The 19312-nt window shown below is 49.5% G+C and overlaps 1 protein-coding gene across 1 annotated transcript in view; it reads left to right on the forward strand.

Annotated features, from left to right (window-relative positions):
* Positions 1-19312, forward strand: part of LOC130124553 (protein disulfide-isomerase TMX3-like) — a 28352-nt gene that overhangs the window by 2702 nt on the left and 6338 nt on the right. The window contains exons 5-12 of the mRNA XM_056293955.1: positions 604-649; positions 1243-1323; positions 5321-5420; positions 5735-5812; positions 13769-13835; positions 16116-16214; positions 16391-16448; positions 19090-19143. Of these exons, the coding sequence (XP_056149930.1) occupies positions 604-649; positions 1243-1323; positions 5321-5420; positions 5735-5812; positions 13769-13835; positions 16116-16214; positions 16391-16448; positions 19090-19143 (583 nt within the window). The remainder of the gene's footprint in view (positions 1-603; positions 650-1242; positions 1324-5320; positions 5421-5734; positions 5813-13768; positions 13836-16115; positions 16215-16390; positions 16449-19089; positions 19144-19312) is intronic.

Below are 19312 nucleotides of genomic sequence, written 5' to 3' on the forward strand. Positions count from 1 at the left end.
CTCACCATGCTCACACAAGTCCGTCATCCTAGTCACACAAGTCGTCACCCTAGTCACACAAGTCCATCACCCTAGTCACTCCAGTCAGTCACCTAGTCACACAAGTCAGCCACCCTAGTCACACAAGTCCGTCACCCAAATCACCCCGGTCAGTCACCCTAGTCATACCAGTCAGTCACCTTACTCACACAAGTCCATCACCCAGTCTCACCAGTCACCCTAGTCACACAAGTCAGTCACCCTAGTCACACCAGTCACTCACCCTAGTCACACAAGTCAGTCACCCTAGTCATACAAGTCAGTTACCCTAGTCACACCAGTCAGTCACCCAAGTCACACCAGTCGGTCACCCTAGTCACACAAGTCAGTTACCCTAGTCACACAAGTTACTCACCCAACTCACACAAGTATGTCACCCTAGTCACACCAGTCAGTCACCCTACTCACACAGGTCAGTCACCCTAGTCTCACCAGTCAGTCACCCTAGTCACACCAGTCAGTCACCCTACTCACACCAGTCAGTCAGGGAGAAGGAGGAGACCTTCTGAAAGTGTACGCATGCTTCACCAGAGCACCATGATAATGGTGTTAATCTATCTACAGGCCTTGCCAAAGAGTTTCAAGTCAGAGGCTACCCGGCTATACTCATGTAAGTTCTCTCACACTTCAACTGTGACTGACTTTACGATCATGACAGTTCAGTGTACAGACACTTCCATCAGTATGAAAGCTCATCGCTGTATCTTATATAATTTATATTTTTATATATATAAATTACAAAATTATATATACGTATGTGTCTATATATATAAACTTAGCACCAAAAGTAAGGAAATGTGTGTTTGGTATATTATGTCTTTGTTGTAACGATGCTTCTTGGCAGTAAATCTTGTATCAGGCAGCTGATGGTCAGCACCTGGGGGACCAGACGCTCAACACAAGAGTCAACAGCAACAGCAAAATAAGCTGCTTGGCATTGGCAGAGGAGATCTGGCAAATGTTTCATGGGCGCAACCCACATACTCAGCTCTGCTGCTCATCCCACAGATGCATGTTCCTTACACATGTGGCGCCATTTGAAAGGGGAATAAACAGGCTTTCCAACGCTATAAGATGTACTGCCAAGAAGCATTGGTACAACAATGAAATAATCCACCAAACACACGTTTCCTTACTGTTTGTGCTAAGTATATATATATAGATATATATAAAGTGCTCTAACCATTCTGTTGCTACTGGCAGGTTGAAGAATGATGTTACGTATAACTACCAGGGACCGAGAACCAAAGATGGAATAACTGATTTTGCTAATCGAGTTTCTGGGTGAGTCTCTGAGTGGATACAACTGAAATGTATAGTGTACTGTGTACATGTAGTGATATGTATAGTGTATTGTGTATATATAGTAATATGTATGGTGTATATGTGGTAATATTTGTCTATATGTAGTAATATGTATAGTGCATTCTGTATATATAGTAATATGTGTATTGTCTATATGTAGTAATATGTATTGTGTACTGTCTTTCTGTGGTAATATGTATAGTGTACTGCCTATATGTAGTAATATGTATAGTGTCCATGTAGTAATATGTATAATGTATATATGTAGTAATATGTATAGTGTACTGTCTACATGTAGTAATATGTATAGTGTACTGCCTATATGTGGTAATATATGTATAGTGTACTGTCTATATGTAGTAATATGTATAGTGTACTGTTTATGTGTAGTAATATGTATAGTGTACTGTCTTTATGTAGTAATATATACACCGATCAGCCAGAACATTAAAACCACCTGCCTAATATCGTGGAGGCCCCCTCGTCCCACCAAAACAGCTCTGACCTGTCGAGGCGTGGACTCCACAAGACCTCTGAAGGTGTCCTCTGGTATCTGGCACCAAGACGCCAGCAGCCGATCCTTTAAGTCCTGTAAGTTGTGAGGTGGGGCCCCCATGAATCAGACTTGCTTTTCCAGCACATCCCACAGACGCTCGATCGGATTGAGATGTGGGGAATTTGGAGGCTGAGGCAGCACCTTGGACTGTTTGTGATGTTCCTCAAACCATTCCTGAACAGTGTGTGCAGTGAGGCAGGGAACATCATCCTGCTGAAAGAGGCCGCTGCCATCAGGGAATATCGGTACCATGAAGGGGTGGACCTGGTCCGTAACAATGTTTAGGGAGGTGGTACGTGTCAAAGTAACATCCATGAGTGCCAGGACCAAAGTTTCCCAGCAGAGCATTTCCCAGAGCATCACGCTGCCTCCGCCGGCTTCCCTTCTTCCCATAGTGCATCCTGGTGCCATGTTGCACACGCACCCAGCTGTCCACATGATGTAGAAGAAAACGTGACTCATCAGACCAGACCACCTTCTTCCACTGCTCCATGGTCCAGTTCTGACGCTCACATGCCCATTGTAGGAACTTTCGGCAGTGGTCAGGGGTCATCATGCTGCTTTGGATATGCTCTGACCCAGTCATCTAGCCAGCACAAGGCCTACTGTTTTGGATATGCTCTGACCCAGTCATCTAGCCAGCACAAGGCCTACTGTTTTGGAGATGCTCTGACCCAGTCATCTAGCCATCAAAAGGCCTGCTGCTTTGGATATGCTCTGACCCAGTCATCTAGCCAGCACAAGGCCTACTGCTTTGGAGATGCTCTGACCCAGTCATCTAGCCAGCACAAGACCTGCTGCTCTGGAGATGCTCTGACCCAGTCATCTAGCCAGCACAAGACCTGCTGCTTTGGAGATGCTCTGACCCAGTCATCTAGCCATCAAAAGGCCTGCTGCTTTGGATATGCTCTGACCCAGTCATCTAGCCAGCACAAGGCCTACTGCTTTGGAGACGCTCTGACCCAGTCATCTAGCCATCACAAGACCTGCTGCTCTGGAGATGCTCTGACCCAGTCATCTAGCCAGCACAAGACCTGCTGCTTTGGAGATGCTCTGACCCAGTCATCTAGCCAGCACAAGACCTGCTGCTTTGGAGACGCTCTGACCCAGTCATCTAGCCATCACAAGACCTGCTGCTTTGGAGATGCTCTGACCCAGTCATCTAGCCATAACAAGACCTGCTGCTTTGGAGATGCTCTGACCCAGTCATCTAGCCATCACAAGACCTGCTGCTTTGGAGATGCTCTGACCCAGTCATCTAGCCAGCACAAGACCTGCTGCTTTGGAGATGCTCTGACCCAGTCGTCTAGCCATAACAAGACCTGCTGCTTTGGAGATGCTCTGACCCAGTCATCTAGCCAGCACAAGACCTGCTGCTTTGGAGATGCTCTGACCCAGTCGTCTAGCCATCACAAGGCCTGCTGCTTTGGAGATGCTCTGACCCAGTCGTCTAGCCATCACAAGGCCTGCTGCTCTGGAGATGCTCTGACCCAGTCGTCTAGCCAGCACAAGGCCTGCTGCTTTGGAGATGCTCTGACCCAGTCGTCTAGCCATAACAAGACCTGCTGCTTTGGAGATGCTCTGACCCAGTCATCTAGCCATCACAAGACCTGCTGCTTTGGAGATGCTCTGACCCAGTCATCTAGCCAGCACAAGACCTGCTGCTTTGGAGATGCTCTGACCCAGTCGTCTAGCCATAACAAGACCTGCTGCTTTGGAGATGCTCTGACCCAGTCATCTAGCCAGCACAAGACCTGCTGCTTTGGAGATGCTCTGACCCAGTCGTCTAGCCATCACAAGGCCTGCTGCTTTGGAGATGCTCTGACCCAGTCGTCTAGCCATCACAGGGCCTGCTGCTCTGGAGATGCTCTGACCCAGTCGTCTAGCCAGCACAAGGCCTGCTGCTTTGGAGATGCTCTGACCCAGTCGTCTAGCCATAACAAGACCTGCTGCTTTGGAGATGCTCTGACCCAGTCATCTAGCCATCACAAGACCTGCTGCTCTGGAGATGCTCTGACCCAGTCGTCTAGCCAGCTCAAGACCTGCTGCTTTGGAGATGCTCTGACCCAGTCGTCTAGCCATCACAAGGCCTGCTGCTTTGGAGACGCTCTGACCCAGTCGTCTAGCCATCACAAGACCTGCTGCTTTGGAGATGCTCTGACCCAGTCGTCTAGCCAGCACAAGACCTGCTGCTCTGGAGATGCTCTGACCCAGTCGTCTAGCCATAACAAGACCTGCTGCTTTGGAGATGCTCTGACCCAGTCGTCTAGCCAGCACAAGACCTGCTGCTTTGGAGATGCTCTGACCCAGTCGTCTAGCCATCACAAGACCTGCTGCTTTGGAGATGTTCTGACCCAGTCATCTAGCCAGCACAAGACCTGCTGCTCTGGAGATGCTCTGACCCAGTCGTCTAGCCAGCACAAGACCTGCTGCTTTGGAAATGCTCTGACCCAGTCGTCTAGCCATCACAAGGCCTGCTGCTCTGGAGATGCTCTGACCCAGTCGTCTAGCCATCACAAGGCCTGCTGCTTTGGAGATGCTCTGACCCAGTCGTCTAGCCAGCACAAGGCCTGCTGCTTTGGAGATGCTCTGACCCAGTCATCTAGCCAGCACAAGACCTGCTGCTCTGGAGATGCTCTGACCCAGTCGTCTAGCCATCACAAGGCCTGCTGCTCTGGAGATGCTCTGACCCAGTCGTCTAGCCATCACAAGGCCTGCTGCTTTGGAGATGCTCTGACCCAGTCGTCTAGCCAGCACAAGGCCTGCTGCTTTGGAGATGCTCTGACCCAGTCATCTAGCCATCACAAGGCCTGCTGCTTTGGAGATGTTCTGACCCAGTCGTCTAGCCAGCACAAGGCCTGCTGCTTTGGAGATGCTCTGACCCAGTCATCTAGCCATAACAAGACCTGCTGCTTTGGAGATGTTCTGACCCAGTCGTCTAGCCATCACAAGACCTGCTGCTCTGGAGATGCTCTGACCCAGTCATCTAGCCATCACAATTTGGCCCTTGTCAAGGTCTCTCAGATCCTTACACTTGCTCATTTCTCCTGCTTCCCACACACCAACTTCAAGAACTGACTGTTCACCTGCTGCCTAATATACCCCACCCCTGACACACAACCATGCTGCTGCCTAATATACCCCACCCCCTGACACACACACATGCTGCTGCCTAATATACCCCACCCCCTGACAGGTTCCATGGTAACAATGTACTCAGTGTTATTCACTCACTTGTCAGTGGTTTTCGTGTTTTGGCTGATCGGTTTAAGAGTGCACTGATAATATGTACTAATGTTAAGTCTACTGTGTGTGTGTGTGTGTGTGTGTGTGTGTGTGTGTGTGTGTGTGTGTGTGTGTGTGTGTGTGTGTGTGTGTGTGTGTGTGTGTGTGTGTGTGTGTGTGTGCGTGCGCGTGCAGACCGGTGGTTCGAGCTCTAACCAGCCACCAGCTCTTCCAACACGCCATGATGAGACATCAGGTCCTATTTGTTTACATTGGAGCCTCATCCCCTCTGAAGGTGCAGCAATACAGACACACACACACACACACACACACACACGCACGCAAACACACACACACACGCACACACACACATACACGCACGCACACACACACACACACACACACACAGCTTCAGCTGGTTAGTCCATAATAATATTTGATGACCTTTGTTTATCGGGTGGTGGTAGTGGTGGTGGTAGTTCTTCGTGTGTGTTTGTTTTGGGGGGGGGGTAGTTTTAACTCTGTTTGGCAGTCTATGGCAATGCTGGTGTGTGTGTGTGTGTGTGTGTGTGTGTGTGTGTGTGTGTGTGTGTGTGTGTGTGTCTCCAGGTGAACTATGTGGCTGCAGCTAAAGAACTCATCGTCCACACGTACTTCTTCTGTGCCACCAGAGACGTCCTGCCCAAAGTCAGTCCCGTTCTCTCTGTCAGAAACCTCCTGAGATAAAAGATCAGTGAGGTCATATCTGTGTGTCTGTCAGGCCCGGCTCCAGGGGGCGCTATAGTGAGACCCCCAGCCAACTTATTTCAAGATGTTTAAATCCTCTAAGTAAATCAAAAGCGTTGTTGTACTATTTCATGTTGGTGCATTATTTACCAAATTATAATTTTTAATTCAGTTTAGGAACGATTTCTTTTTTAGCTTAGGCGGCTATCCAATCCACATCACACCTGTTTGGCACGTTTCTTCACGTGCTGGGTCAGCAGGTGTCTCGCTTGCCGGAAGTGCGGAGTTAACTGTGTTCACCAAAATGGGATCGTCTCCCTGGAAGCATGCGCTCGAGAGAGACCGAGGCCTGACGAACGTGCTGCATCAAAAGAACACGTGGAGAATATGACAAGATGGAAAGAGAGGAAGAGACGAGCAAACGCTGGCAAAGAGGTATCGCCCATGGTCAACACAGAGCAGCTAGACCTGCTGTCACTGATAAGACAGAAGTTCTAGCGTCAAACCAGTTAGCTTTTCGGGGGAGCAAAGATGCGTTTCAGTCACGAGAGGAGGACAGTTGTGGCCTGTTTCTTACTTTATTTGAATACACTCAAAGGAAAGATCCAGAATTACAGAAAATACTGGTGATGATACCCCAAAATGCACGATATACTTCACACACCATACGAAACGAGCTGATTCGCACAATGAGTGATGTACTGACGGAGAAAAGTGTTGATGAAACTGTTGAGTACTTGTATACCATCAATGTGGACAGCACGCGACCCAACTCGGGTTGAGAATATTTCCATTGTTCTGCGATTTGTAGCAGCTAATTATGAGGTGAGGGGACGGCTGTTGACCATGGCCAGTGCAGAGACTGGTGATGTACAGACACTAGCAAACACAATGCTGTCTGAGTTACACACCGTTGGACTCGGTCCGTCTAAGATACTTAGCCAAGTCTATGACGGTGCGTCGGTGATGTCCGGAAAGCACGGTGGTGTGCAGCAGGTTCTGCGGGACAAATTGGACACAGAGATACCATACGCCCACTGTTACAACCACCAGCTACATTTAGTAGTCACCAACGCTATGTCACATCGAAAAGAAATCGAACATTTTCTGGCGGTGTGTAGCACGCTGTACAGGTTTCATAAGAAACTCACCGTAGCAGCTCACGTCAAAGGGGAAAAACTCAAGCGACTTCTAGAACAGCGTTGGACGGGACATTTGGCCGCAGTAACCGCTGTACTCCGATCCTATGAATTTGTTCCTTACTGACTGAAATTGACAGCAGCTACAAATACGGAGCTGATTTGCGCATTGAGGCAACGGGTTTAATGAAGGCCATTACTGACCGCAGTTTTGAGTTCATTGCACGAATGCTGCAAAAAATCTTTTTGTTGCTTGATCAACAAACTCTTAACAAGCAGAGAACACCGATCTTCTCTCTGGTCTTGGACTCATTCGAGGTGTGGCAAAACTTTGCGCTGCGGGAGTGATTTCACCACCGTTCTGGAACAGTGCCACGCGTGCGATGCTGAAAGGCCACAAAAATGGAGAAGGATACACAACAAAAATCCACAGGGCTTGGTGGTTGAGGCAGGAGTCGGACAGAGAAATTGATGATGAAGAGGGTCAAGATAATGAACTGAGGAGGTTGTTCTTCAGCACTGTCAATATTGTAATAAAAGAAATAGACAGAAGGTTCAGTGCGAGGAACGGTGAACTGATCAAAGCTATAGCAGCACTTGATGTCACGCCCCGTCTGGATAGTTAAGTTATCTTTTGTTTCTCCCAGTGTTCTTTGTCTTGTACTTCCTGTTTTATTTTGATACTCACCTCTTGTCTCGTTTCAGGTCCTTTACTTCCTGCCCTCATGTGTCTCCCTCCTGTGTGATTACCTGCCCTGCCCTAATGTGTTGCACCTGTGTCTCTCCCCTTCTCCAGAGTATATATAGTCTCAGTGTTCCCATCCTTCTGTGCCAGTTCATCCTGTTCCTTGTGACAGCGTTCCAGCATTTTTCCCCTTGTGTGAGTTTTTTGAGCCCTATAGTTTCCTGACCTGTTTTTGCCTTTTTTGACCTCGCCTTTCGCCTGCTGATTTGGACACTGTTGCCTTGTTATCTGATCACCTGTGTACCGATCTCATTCTCATTAAAAGGACGGATTTTTGTGAACTGAGACTGAGTCTGCGTTTTTGAGTCCAAGCCTGTGGTTCAGTACTGACCGTACGAACTGGCCATAACATGGACTCAATGGACTCAGATACAGTATGCACAGGTTCACAAGATCCAGAGTCAAGATGAACAGATCCGTCTTCTTCGCCATGAAGTGAAGGAGCTGACAGACCGTCAGGAGTCCCTCTTGGCAGCTTTTGGAACCCAGCTCAACCATCTCTTTGTCCAAATGCGGAAGATGCAGAACCCGCCGGGCTCTGACGAATCGACACCGGCAGCACCTCCTGGTCCTGGGTCCGATGCTGCTTCTCCTGCGCCCGCCACTCAGTCCCTGCCTCTCCACCTTTCCAGACCCAAGCGTTTCTCCGGAGACACAGGTGACTGCAGAGCTTTTCTAACCCAGTGTGATTTGCATTTTGAGCTTCAGGCTGCTGCCTTCCCCTCTGACCGCTCAAAGATTACATACATTATTTTTCACCTGACTGGGAGAGCGGAGGCCTGGGCGATGGCAGAGTGGAGTTGGAAATCACCTATCTGCAATTCACTGTCGCTGTTCTCCAAGACTTTCACTCAGATCTTCCAGCAGACAGCCCCTAGACGGGAGGCAGCCCAAGCCCTGGTGAGACTGCGACAGGGTAAGAAGAGGGTCTCTAATTACACCATAGAGTTCCGCACTCTAGCAGCAGAGAGTGATTGGAACCAGCCAGCCTTGTTTGATGCTTTTCTTGATGGACTTTCTGACACTCTCAAAGACCAATTAGCCCCCCTGGACCCACCTGCAGAGCTGGATTCCCTTATAGCCCTGGCTATAAAGATTGACAAGCGTCTGTATGAGAGAGAGAGAGAGAGAGAGAGAGAGAGAGAGAGAGAGAGAGAGAGAGGCAGAACCAGACCCTGCAGTTCACCGCTGCTCCAGCGGAGGCAACAGTTCAGCAACTCTTCTTCTTCCTGGCGACGCACTCCTCCTGCTGACTCTATCACAGCACCTTCCCCAGACACGGAGGAACCTATGCAGCTTGGCCGAACCCACCTGACCCCAGAGGAATGCCAGCGACGAGTTTCAGAGGGTTGCTGCATCTACTGTGGCCAACTGCGCCACTTCATCGCCTTCTGCCTGTTAAAAGACCAGACTCGCCAGTGAAGGTGAGGGCACTGGTGAGCCGTACTTTGACTGTTTCTAATCCCTCTCGTTTGCAACCTCTAGTGTCTCTCATCTCCCTAATGTTTTCTCTTAAGCATCCAGTCCTAGTTGATTCCGGCTCAGATGCTAACCTAACGGACTTTGATCTAGCCAGGAAGCTGGGCCTCAAAACCTTCCCACTCAACCAGCCCCTGGATGCCAGTACCCTGGACAGCAGGCTATTATGTAAGGTCACTCATCGCACTCAGTCACTGCACCTGTCTTTTCCTGACTCTCACACCAAAAGAATCAGCTTTCATGTCTTTCGAGCTCCTCAGCACCCACTTATCCTGGGATACCCCTGGCTCACACTCCACAGCCCCCATATAGACTGGAAAACAGGGCAGGTAATTTCATGGGGAAAGACTTGTGCAAAGAACTGTTTCTCACCCTCTCTACGTTTCCTGTCAGAGCTTCAACCTCCTAACACCTCCCAGAACTCCCCCAGTCTGGATCCTGAGTTTACCGACCTTTCCTGGGTTCCCGTCTGCTACCACGACCTCAAGGAGGTTTTTAGCAAGGCCCGTGCCATGTCCTTGCCTCCGCACCGGGCCTATGACTGCACCATTGACCTGCTCCCCAGAACTTCACCACCCAAGAGTCGCCTGTATTCCCTGTCAGCTCCTGAAACCCAGGCCATGAGAAAGTACGTTGAGGAATCCTGGACTGCAGGGATTATTCGGCCTTCCTCATCTCCCACTGGCGCTAGGTTCTTCTTCGTTGACAAGAAGGATAAAACCCTGCAACCTTGCATTAACTACAGAGGACTCAATGAGATCACCGTTCGCAACAAGTACCCCCTCCATTTAATTTCCACTGCTTTTGAACTACTAAATTGTGCTAAGGTTTTCACTAAACTGGACTTAAGGAATGCTTATCACCTAGTTAGAATAAGGGAGGGGGATGAATGTAAAACAGCATTTAACACTCTTAGTGGTCATTACGAGTAACTGGTCATGCCGTTTGGACTTACCAATGCCTCAGCTGTCTTTCACGCCCTGGTGAACGACGTCCTCCAAGATATGCTCAATGAGTTTGTTTTTGTTTACCTGGACGACATCTTAATCTTCTCCCCTGATGAGCAAACTAACATTCAGCACGTCCAGCGGGTCCTCCAGCGCCTCCTCCACCACCAACTCTTTGTCAAAGCTGAGAAGTGTGAGTTTCACGTGCCCTCCGTGTCCTTCCTGGGGTTCATCGTGTCTGAGGGGGAGGTCAGGATGGATTCAGAAAAGGTTAGCGCTGTTGTGGATTGGCCCACTCCCACTAGCCGTAAGGAGGTTCAATCATTTCTGGGGTTTGCTAACTTTTACAGAAAGTTCATCAGAAATTTTAGTTCAGTGGCTGTCCCCCTTCATGCACTGACCTCTTCTAAGCCTAGCTTCCAGTGGAACCCCCGGGCTGAGCTCGCTTTCCAGAGACTGAAGACCAGCTTCACCTCAGCTCCTGTCCTCGCGTTGCCTGACCCCAACCTGCAGTTTGTGGTGGAGGTGGATGCCTCGAGTGTGGGGGTGGGAGCTGTTCTCTCTCAGAGGTCGGCTAAGGACAATAAGCTACACCCCTGTGCCTTTCTTTCCCGCAAGCTGTTGGCCTCTGAGAGAAACTATGATGTTGGCAACCATGAGCTGCTTGCCATGGAGGAGTGGAGGCACTTGTTGGGGGGGGGGGGGTGAACAGCCTTTTCTCGTCTGGACGGATCATAAAAACCTTGAGTACTTGAGGACGGCAAAGAGGCTCAACTCTCGGTAGGCAAGGTGGGCTCTCTTTTTCAACCAGTTCCATTTCCCCCTGTCCTATCGCCCTGGCTCCAAGAACTTACAGCCACATTGGTCAACGAGACCAATGTGAACTGTCAACCTCCGGCCGGCTGCCCGCCGAACCGGCTGTTTGTGCCTCCTGTCTTGCGTTCACAGGTCATCCACTGGGCCCACTCTTCCCGGTTATCCTGTCACCCTGGAGTACGCAGGACATTGTTTGTCATACGACAGCGGTTTTGGTGGCTGGTCATGGAGAAGGAGGTGACAGAGTATGTGGCAGCCTGTCCGGTGTGTGCTCGCAGTAAGAATGATAACATTCACAGACATGCTCGCAGTAAGGTCTGCCAACGCCCAGCTTCTGGTCAGCTTCACCCACTCCCTGTGCCACATCGACCCTGGTCAGATATCTCCGTGGACTTTGTGACTGGTCTCCCCTCTTCCAAAGGTAACACCACCATCCTCACGGCGGTGGATAGATTTTCAAAGATGGTCCATCTTGTTCTCTTGCCCAAGTTGCCCTCAGCCAAGGAGACAGCCGAGGTGATGCTGCATCATGGCTTCCCCAGGGACATTGTGTCTGACCGGGGCCTGCAGTTTGTGGCACAGTTCTGGCGGGCTTTCTGTTCACTCCTGGGAGCATCTGTCAGCCTCTCATCTGGCCACCATCCCCAAACCAACGGTCAGATGGAGCGGCTGAACCAGGAGCTGGAGACCAGCCTACGTTGCCTCGCCTCCCAGAGCCCCAACACATGGAGCAGTCAGCTCACCTGGGTTGAGTATGCACACAATTCTCTCCCACGTTCCTCATCTGGTCTCTCCCCCTTTCAATGTGCTTATGGATATCAACCTCCCCTCTTCCCTGCCCTGGAGAGGGAGGTCAGTGTGCCCTCTGTGCTGGCTCTGGTTCGCCGCTGTCGCCACACCTGGGCCCGGGCCCGATGCACCCTGCTCTGCAATTCCGAGCATTACAAGAAGGTGGCTGACTGATGGCGGATCCCTGCCTCCACTTACAGGAGCGGCCAGAGGGTATGGCTATCCACTAAAGACCTGCCTCTCAGAGTGGAGTCCCGGAAACTCTCTCCCAGGTTTGTGGGGCCATTCCCCATTTCCAAGGTCATTAATCCAGTTGCTGTCAAGCTCAAACTCCCCAGAGCCATGAGAGTCTACCCATCCTTCCACGTGAGTCAGAACAAACCAGCCATAGAAAGCCCTCTGGTCCCTGCCCCCAGGCCCCCTCCTCCTCCTCGGTTCGTCGATGGTGGCCCTGTTTACACTGTCTGCAATCTCCTGGCGGTCCGGCATCAGGGCTGGGGCTCCCAATACCTGGTTGACTGGGAGGGATACGGCCCGGAGGAACGATCCTGGGTCTCGGCAAGCAACATCCTGGACCCCTCCCTAATCCGGGACTTCCATCGGGCCCACCCTGGCGACCCTGGGCCGTCTGGAGCCGGCTGTAGGGGGGGGGGTACTGTCATGCCCCGTCTGGATACTTAAGTTGTCTTTTGTTTCTCCCAGTGTTCTTTGTCTTGTACTTCCTGTTTTATTTTGATACTCACCTCTTGTCTAGTTTCAGGTCCTTGACTTTCTTCCCTCATGTGTCTCCCTCCTGTGTGATTACCTGCCCTGCCCTAATGTGTTGCACCTGTGTCTCATTGTCTCCCCTCCTCCAGAGTATATATAGTCTCAGTGTTCCCATCCTTCTGTGCCAGTTCGTCCTGTTCCGTGTGACAGCATTTTTCCCCTTGTGTGAGTTTTTTGAGCCCTATAGTTTCCTGACCTGTTTTTGCCTTTTTTGACCTCGCCTTTCGTCTGCCGATTTGGACACTGTTGCCTTGCTATCTGATCACCTGCGTACCGACCTCATTTTTATTAGAGGGCGGATGTTTGTGTACTGAGACTGAGTCTGCGTTTTGAGTCCAACCCTGTGGTTCAGTACTGACACTTGACCCATGTAGAGAACATTTTCTGGATGCCACGCAGGTACAGCCAACCTGATGCTATAGAATCCGAGTTTGAGGTTGCTCGCCAGTTTCCAAGAGGAAACATCAGCAGTGATGATAACTGGACTATCTCCCGGATTCTCTGCAGCTGCACTGCTTTGGAGACCATGCCAAGTGTTGTTGTGGCATTCAAACACGCACTCACTTTTGCCGCCTCAACCGCCATGTGTGAAAACTCGTTCTCAGCGTTGAAAAGCGTCTTTACAGACAAGAGGATAACCATGTTGCAGGAAAGGAAGGCGCACTTGGTACAGTTGTCTTTTGAAACAGACTTGACGGCAAGATTTCATAATGAGTGGAAAGATGTCATGCGGAGATTCAGCTCGCAGCGGAATCGCTGCCTTCAACTCTACTAATCGCTGAGTTCAATGTTCTATTCTGCTTTAAAAAGTTCTTGTGGAAGGTATCTGCTGTGCCGTTTAAAGTGGTGTGGCTGGCTGCCACGCCACCCTACTTGTGAGTGAGTTAAGCGAGAATGCACGTGAGAGATATTATTGCCACCCGCCGTAGTGGATGTGGACTGATAGCTGTAGGGCCTACCTTTTCCGTAAGGGAAGTGGTTTTGCTAAGACGCATACGCTTGGAACGAGTTGCTATGTTTTGTGCCAATTACATTGCAAGCCTTTATTTGTCTATAATATATTTATTGTTTGGTGCCATTGACGGTGGTCAGATTGGTAATTTTCCGTGTTAATACCCCCCCCCCATTATTCACAATGCCCCTCTAACAACTGTGCCCTGGAGCCGGGGCTGGTGTCTGTGTGTCTGTCTAGATTCAGGACTGTTGTGCTAACTGAGAAACCTGTGTTCTGCAGGCAGCAACCATCTCCACCCTCCCAGCAGTGGCAGTGTTTAAAGATGGGACCTACTTCACCTATGATGGTAAGACAGAGAATGACCCCTGTGACCTCCGTTGACACCTATACAGTGCATAGTGTTTTTCATCCCCATCCAACCCGGTATCACGCCAAAGCGTGTAATATACACGCGGGTCCAGCGTGTCGGTGTCACGGTTTGCCTCGCTCAGGCATGAAAAGTACACGCGTGTATGAAGGTGCAGTGCCAGCAAGGGGGGGGGGGTGATTAACTCAATGCGAGCAACTCCCCATGGAGGAAAAGAAGCATACAGCATTTTCCAAAATCCCTCGCCTAACCCTCACCCAACCCTAACCATAACCCTTACCCAACCCTAACAAGAACCTCAACCTTAACCCTAACCTGCCTTCACCTCTTAATCATCGCCCCCTGCTGGCACTGCACCTTCATACACGCGGGTACTTTTCACGCCTGAGCGAGGCAAACCGTGACACCGACACGCTGGACCAGCGGGTGTATTGCACGCTTTGGTGTGATACCGGGTTGGATGGGGATTCATAGCAGCTAAATGAGAAAGAAAAAGGCAGGTAGTGTTGAGTAAGAAGAAGAAGTGAAGATGTTGTGTCTAACCAGCAGATATGACACAACAAGGTGGTAGAATCACAATCACAAAGTCTGTTACTGCCATGTGCATTACATGCACCAGGGATTTAGCTTGGCATTCTTGCTATTTGTGATATTGAGCTATACAAATACGATTCACAATTAAGAGCGAATGGGCGTCCAGGTAGCCCAGCGGTCTATTCCGTTGCCTACCAACACGGGGATCGCCGGTTCGAATCCCCGTGTTACCTCCGGCTTGACCGGTTGTCCCTACAGACACAGTTGGCTGTGTCTGCGGGTGGGAAGCCGGATATGGGTATGTGTCCTGGTCGCTGCACTAGCGCCTCCTCTGGTCGGTTGGGACGCCTGTTAGGAGGGGAGGGGGAACTGGGGGGAATAGCATGATCCTCCCACGCGCTACATCCCCCTGGCGAAACTCCTCACTGTCAGGTGAAAAGAAGCGGCTGGTGACTCCACATGTATGGGAGGAGACATGTGGTAGTCTGCAGCCCTCCCCGGATCAGCAGAGGGGGTGGAGCAGCGGCCGGGATGGCTCAGAATAGTGGGGTTCTAATACCTGGTGGTGTTCTTCCACTGATTTAAGGAACCCTCCTTCAGAATCTTAGCTATTGTATTGTATTGGTGGACAACAGTAATGGAAGTGAAAATGGGGCCCTTGGAGGGTGGGGGTTGGATGGAGCTGCTGGAATACAGGGGTTGATGGCTGGGAGATACAGTTCAAACTGTCCCTATGTCTTTTGAATCTACAGTAGAACTGAAGAGGTCACTTAGATGGGTGATGAAATGTTTCTTTCAGTAAATGTGTCCAGAGGAACCGGTTCAACCTTCTGTGAGCAGTAGAACTCTTTCAGCTCATTAGCAAGTCTGGACTCATTCAACAAGGGGGAAGGTTTTGGGTTTGTAATTGATGATCTTTTTCAGTCCTTTCCAGAATGAGGCAGAATAATTGTCTCAAAAGTGCTGCTCCATCTCCTCTGAATACTTCTGTTTGGCCTCTTCCACCGCTTTGCCAAATGTGTGTTTTGCCACTTTAAACCCTTCCTTGTCCCCGCTCCTAAATGCCTCCTCCTTTTCCAAGTGGAGTCATCGGAGTTTGGCCATGAACGAGGGCTTGTCATTGCTGTAACACAGCCTGGTGTGTGATGGTATGCAGCTGTCTTCACAGAAGCTGATGTATGACGTCACAGTTGTCCATGGTCGTCTTAGACATCTCCCAGTCCATGCTGTCCAGACACACATGCAGATCCTCCACTGCTTCGCTGCTCCACTTCTTGGTGTTCTTCACAACAGGTTTAGAAGGTTTAACTTCCTGCTTGTATGTGGGGATCAGGTGAACTAGACGTGGTCAGAGTTTCCCAGCGTAGTGTGAGGAATGGCATGCTATGTGTTGTGGGTGGTGGTGTAGCAATGGTCTAGAGTGTTCTCCTCTGTGGTCAGACAATTAATAAATTGCCTGTATTTTGGGAGTTTGTGACTTCTTTTGAAGATGTTTACCAACAGATAGTACAACATTAACAAGTAAAACTCATTAAACTAGGTTTTTTTGTTTGTTTCTGACACAACAACCCTGCTGACTCATTCATTTTGAAAGGAGCTCAAACAACACTCAACTTTCCAACACCGACAAAGGACCTACACTGTTGCAATGAAACCAGGAGATTCAGGACTGTAGCTCTGAGAGTGACATCATCCTCTGTAATGTTTCTTTAATATTATTTACAGAAGAACAGGATGGAAACTTGAAAGCTTGGATCAACAGAGAGCGTTTTCTTGGCTTCTTTAAGATTGACAGTTATACGTTGTATGCCATGGGAGACTCAGGTATGTCTGAACTTAACTACACAACAGTCTCACACACACACCACACACAGTAAACATGAGGCTAAGGTAGAGTGCCTTGGGGTTTGATATGGTAATTTTTCCACATGTAAGATAGCGAGTCGGACTGACATGGAGGACGCACTGTGTTATCTGACACACTTCCTTCTCTTCTCCAGGAAAACTGGTGGCCTTGGCTCTGGTTGATGACAGGAACCCATCAGAGAAGAGCATATGGTAGATCATGTAATTCGACAATTTTATATCAGTCGGAGGTTGTGTAGTAATTAGCTGGATAATAATTGATAATTAAGATTTCATGTCAGTGTTATTTGGAAAATACTGGAAAGTATAAAATAAACACACGGCAGTTTATTTCCCATCCAAGAAAGATTTGATGAATCTGATGCCAAACATCCTCTAGAGACTAGGAAGAGATCTTTTTGTATTTTGCTTTCGTTTTCTATGAAGAGATTGTGATTTGAGTGCTCTTGACTTAATGCAGGCCACCGACCCTTTTTAGAGCCTATAATGCTGTCAGTGCTCCACTCCTTCAAAAGATGAAACTGTTTCGGTACATACCTCATCAATGTCCCTTCTAGTAAGTGGTAGGGGTGTTACCAAGATGGCGCTGGCAGCCTCAGTGCAGCGCTCTCTAGTCTTTTCTGTGGGCATCCGCTGTGTTCAAACCTGATTACTTTCACTAAAGAACTGCATAACGTGAGGCACTTAACTCCAGATAGGTTTCACAAACAAAGTTTTTTGAAGATCTTAGTTGGAGGAACAGTGGGTCTCTGTGAGAGGTGACACAGACTTGGGAAGTGGGCCGGTGCACTGGTGAGGCTCCGACAGCGGGGATTTCGATCAGCATTTCCAGCAATTCACTTGGTGAATCTCCGCTCCATCCCCAACAAAATGGAAGAACCATTTCTCCTCAACAGGATGAACAAGGACTTTGCCTATTCTGCTGCCCTTTGTTTCACTGAAACCTGGCTCAGTGAAACCATCCCCGACAGCGGATTACATCTGCCAGGCTTCTGCCCACACCAAGCGAATCGCGTTAGGTGCTATCGAGAAAAGCGAAGGGCGAAGGAATTCGCTTCTACATAAACAAAGGTTGGTGTACAGATGTCACGGTGTTAAGCAAAACTGCAGTCTGAACTCATCTCATCATCAGCTTCTCCTCTGGTTTCAGGTCGCAGGGGCAGCAAGCCAAGTAGGGCACTCAAGATGTCCCTCTCCCCAGCAATGCCCTCCAGCTCCCCCTGGGGTATCCCAAGGCATTCCCAGGCCAGATTGGACATGTAGTCCCTCCACTGAGTTCTGGGTCTACCCCTGGGTCTCCTCCCAGTTGGACGTGCCCGGTAAATCTCCAAAGGAAGGCGCCCAGGAGGCATCCTAATCAGATGCCCGAACCACCTCAACTGGCTCCTTTCGGCGCAAAGGAGCAGCGGCTCTACTCCGAGCTCCCTCTGGATGTCCGAGCTCCTCACCCTACCTCTAAGGCTGAGCCCAGACACCCTACGGAGGAAACTCATTTCAGCCGCTTGTATCCACAATCTCACGCTTTCGGTCACTACCCAAAGCTCATGACCATAGGTGAGGGTTGGAACGAAGATTGACTGGTAAATTGAGAGCTTTGTCTTCCGGCTCAGCTTCCTCTTCACCACAACGGTCCGGTACAACGTCCACATTACTGGTGATGCTGCACCAATCCACCTGTCAATCTCCCGCTCCATCCTACCTTCACTCATGAACAAGACCCCGAGATACTTGAACTCCTTCACTTGGGGCAACAAATCATCCCCAACCCGGAGGGAGCAATCCACCATTTTCTGGTAGAGAACCATGGCCTCAGACTTGGAGGTGCTGACTCTCATCCCGGCCATTTCACACTCGGCTGCAAACCACCCCAGTGCACACTGGAGGCCACGTTCTGATGACGCCAACAAAACAATATCTGCAAAGAGCAGAGATGCAATTCTGAGGTTCTCAAAACGGACACACTCCTCACCTTGGCTGCGCCTTGAGATCCTGTCCATGAATATCACAAACAGAATCGGAGACAAGGGACAACCTTGGCGGAGTCCGACGCCCACTGAAAACGTGTTTGACTTTGTGCCAAGAATGCGGACACAGCTTTCACTTTGGTTATACAAGGACCGGATGGCTTGTAGCAACTGCCCCGGTACCCCATACTCCCGCAGTACTCCCCACAGAGTGCCCCGGGGTACATAGTCGTAAGCCTTCTCCAAGTCCACAAAACACATGTAGACTGGCTGGTCAAACTCCCATGCCTCCCTCAGCACTTCTGCAAGGGTAAAGAGTTGGTCCGTTGTTGCATGGCCAGGACGGAATCCGCATTGTTCCTGCTAGATCCGAGGTTTGACAATCGGTCGGAGCCTCCTTTCCATCACCCTAGAGTAGACTTTACCAGGGAGGCTGAGCATTGTGATGCCCCAATAATTGGAGCACACTCTCTGGTCCCCCCCCCTTTTTTTTTTTTTTAAATCAGAGTCATGGGTAGGTCGCTGTAAGCCTAGCCTGCCCTAGCCTCATTCATCCATCATACTCATACCGGTACTTGTAAAAAAATATCTGTGAAAGACTCATGAGGCAACGAAAAGAAAGAGGGGCTTTATACTTTTGTGGAAGCAGAATCGTAATTGCCATGAGTCCATATGATGTAACGTGCAGGTAGGAGGAGAACACAATAGCAGACACACATTACTGGTCTCAGTCAGTAAGAATATAATTGAAGTACAGACAGGTAGTGATTTCATAGTCAGTGGAACATGCTGCTATCCCACATAACTTCATCCTAAACATCTGTTTTAGCACTCATTCTAGCCACTGTTTGAAATGTTTCTTTTTGCAGGTACAAAAACCTGTTGGAGAAGGCTGCAACAGACTACAAGGAACTCTACAGCAGGTAAGTCAGTTAGTCAACCATCCCTGCAACACTGCTGAGTAGAGTCATTCATGAGCAAATGATAATCCAAACCAACCCAAACATCCAATGGGACCAAAAGTAGAATGAACTTAAATTCAATGATCGACAACAATACAAAAAGGATGGATGACAGGGAAGTGACAGAAGG

Source organism: Lampris incognitus, chromosome 14 (genome assembly GCF_029633865.1).
Source record: "Lampris incognitus isolate fLamInc1 chromosome 14, fLamInc1.hap2, whole genome shotgun sequence".
Classification (NCBI taxonomy): Eukaryota; Metazoa; Chordata; class Actinopteri; order Lampriformes; family Lampridae; genus Lampris; species Lampris incognitus.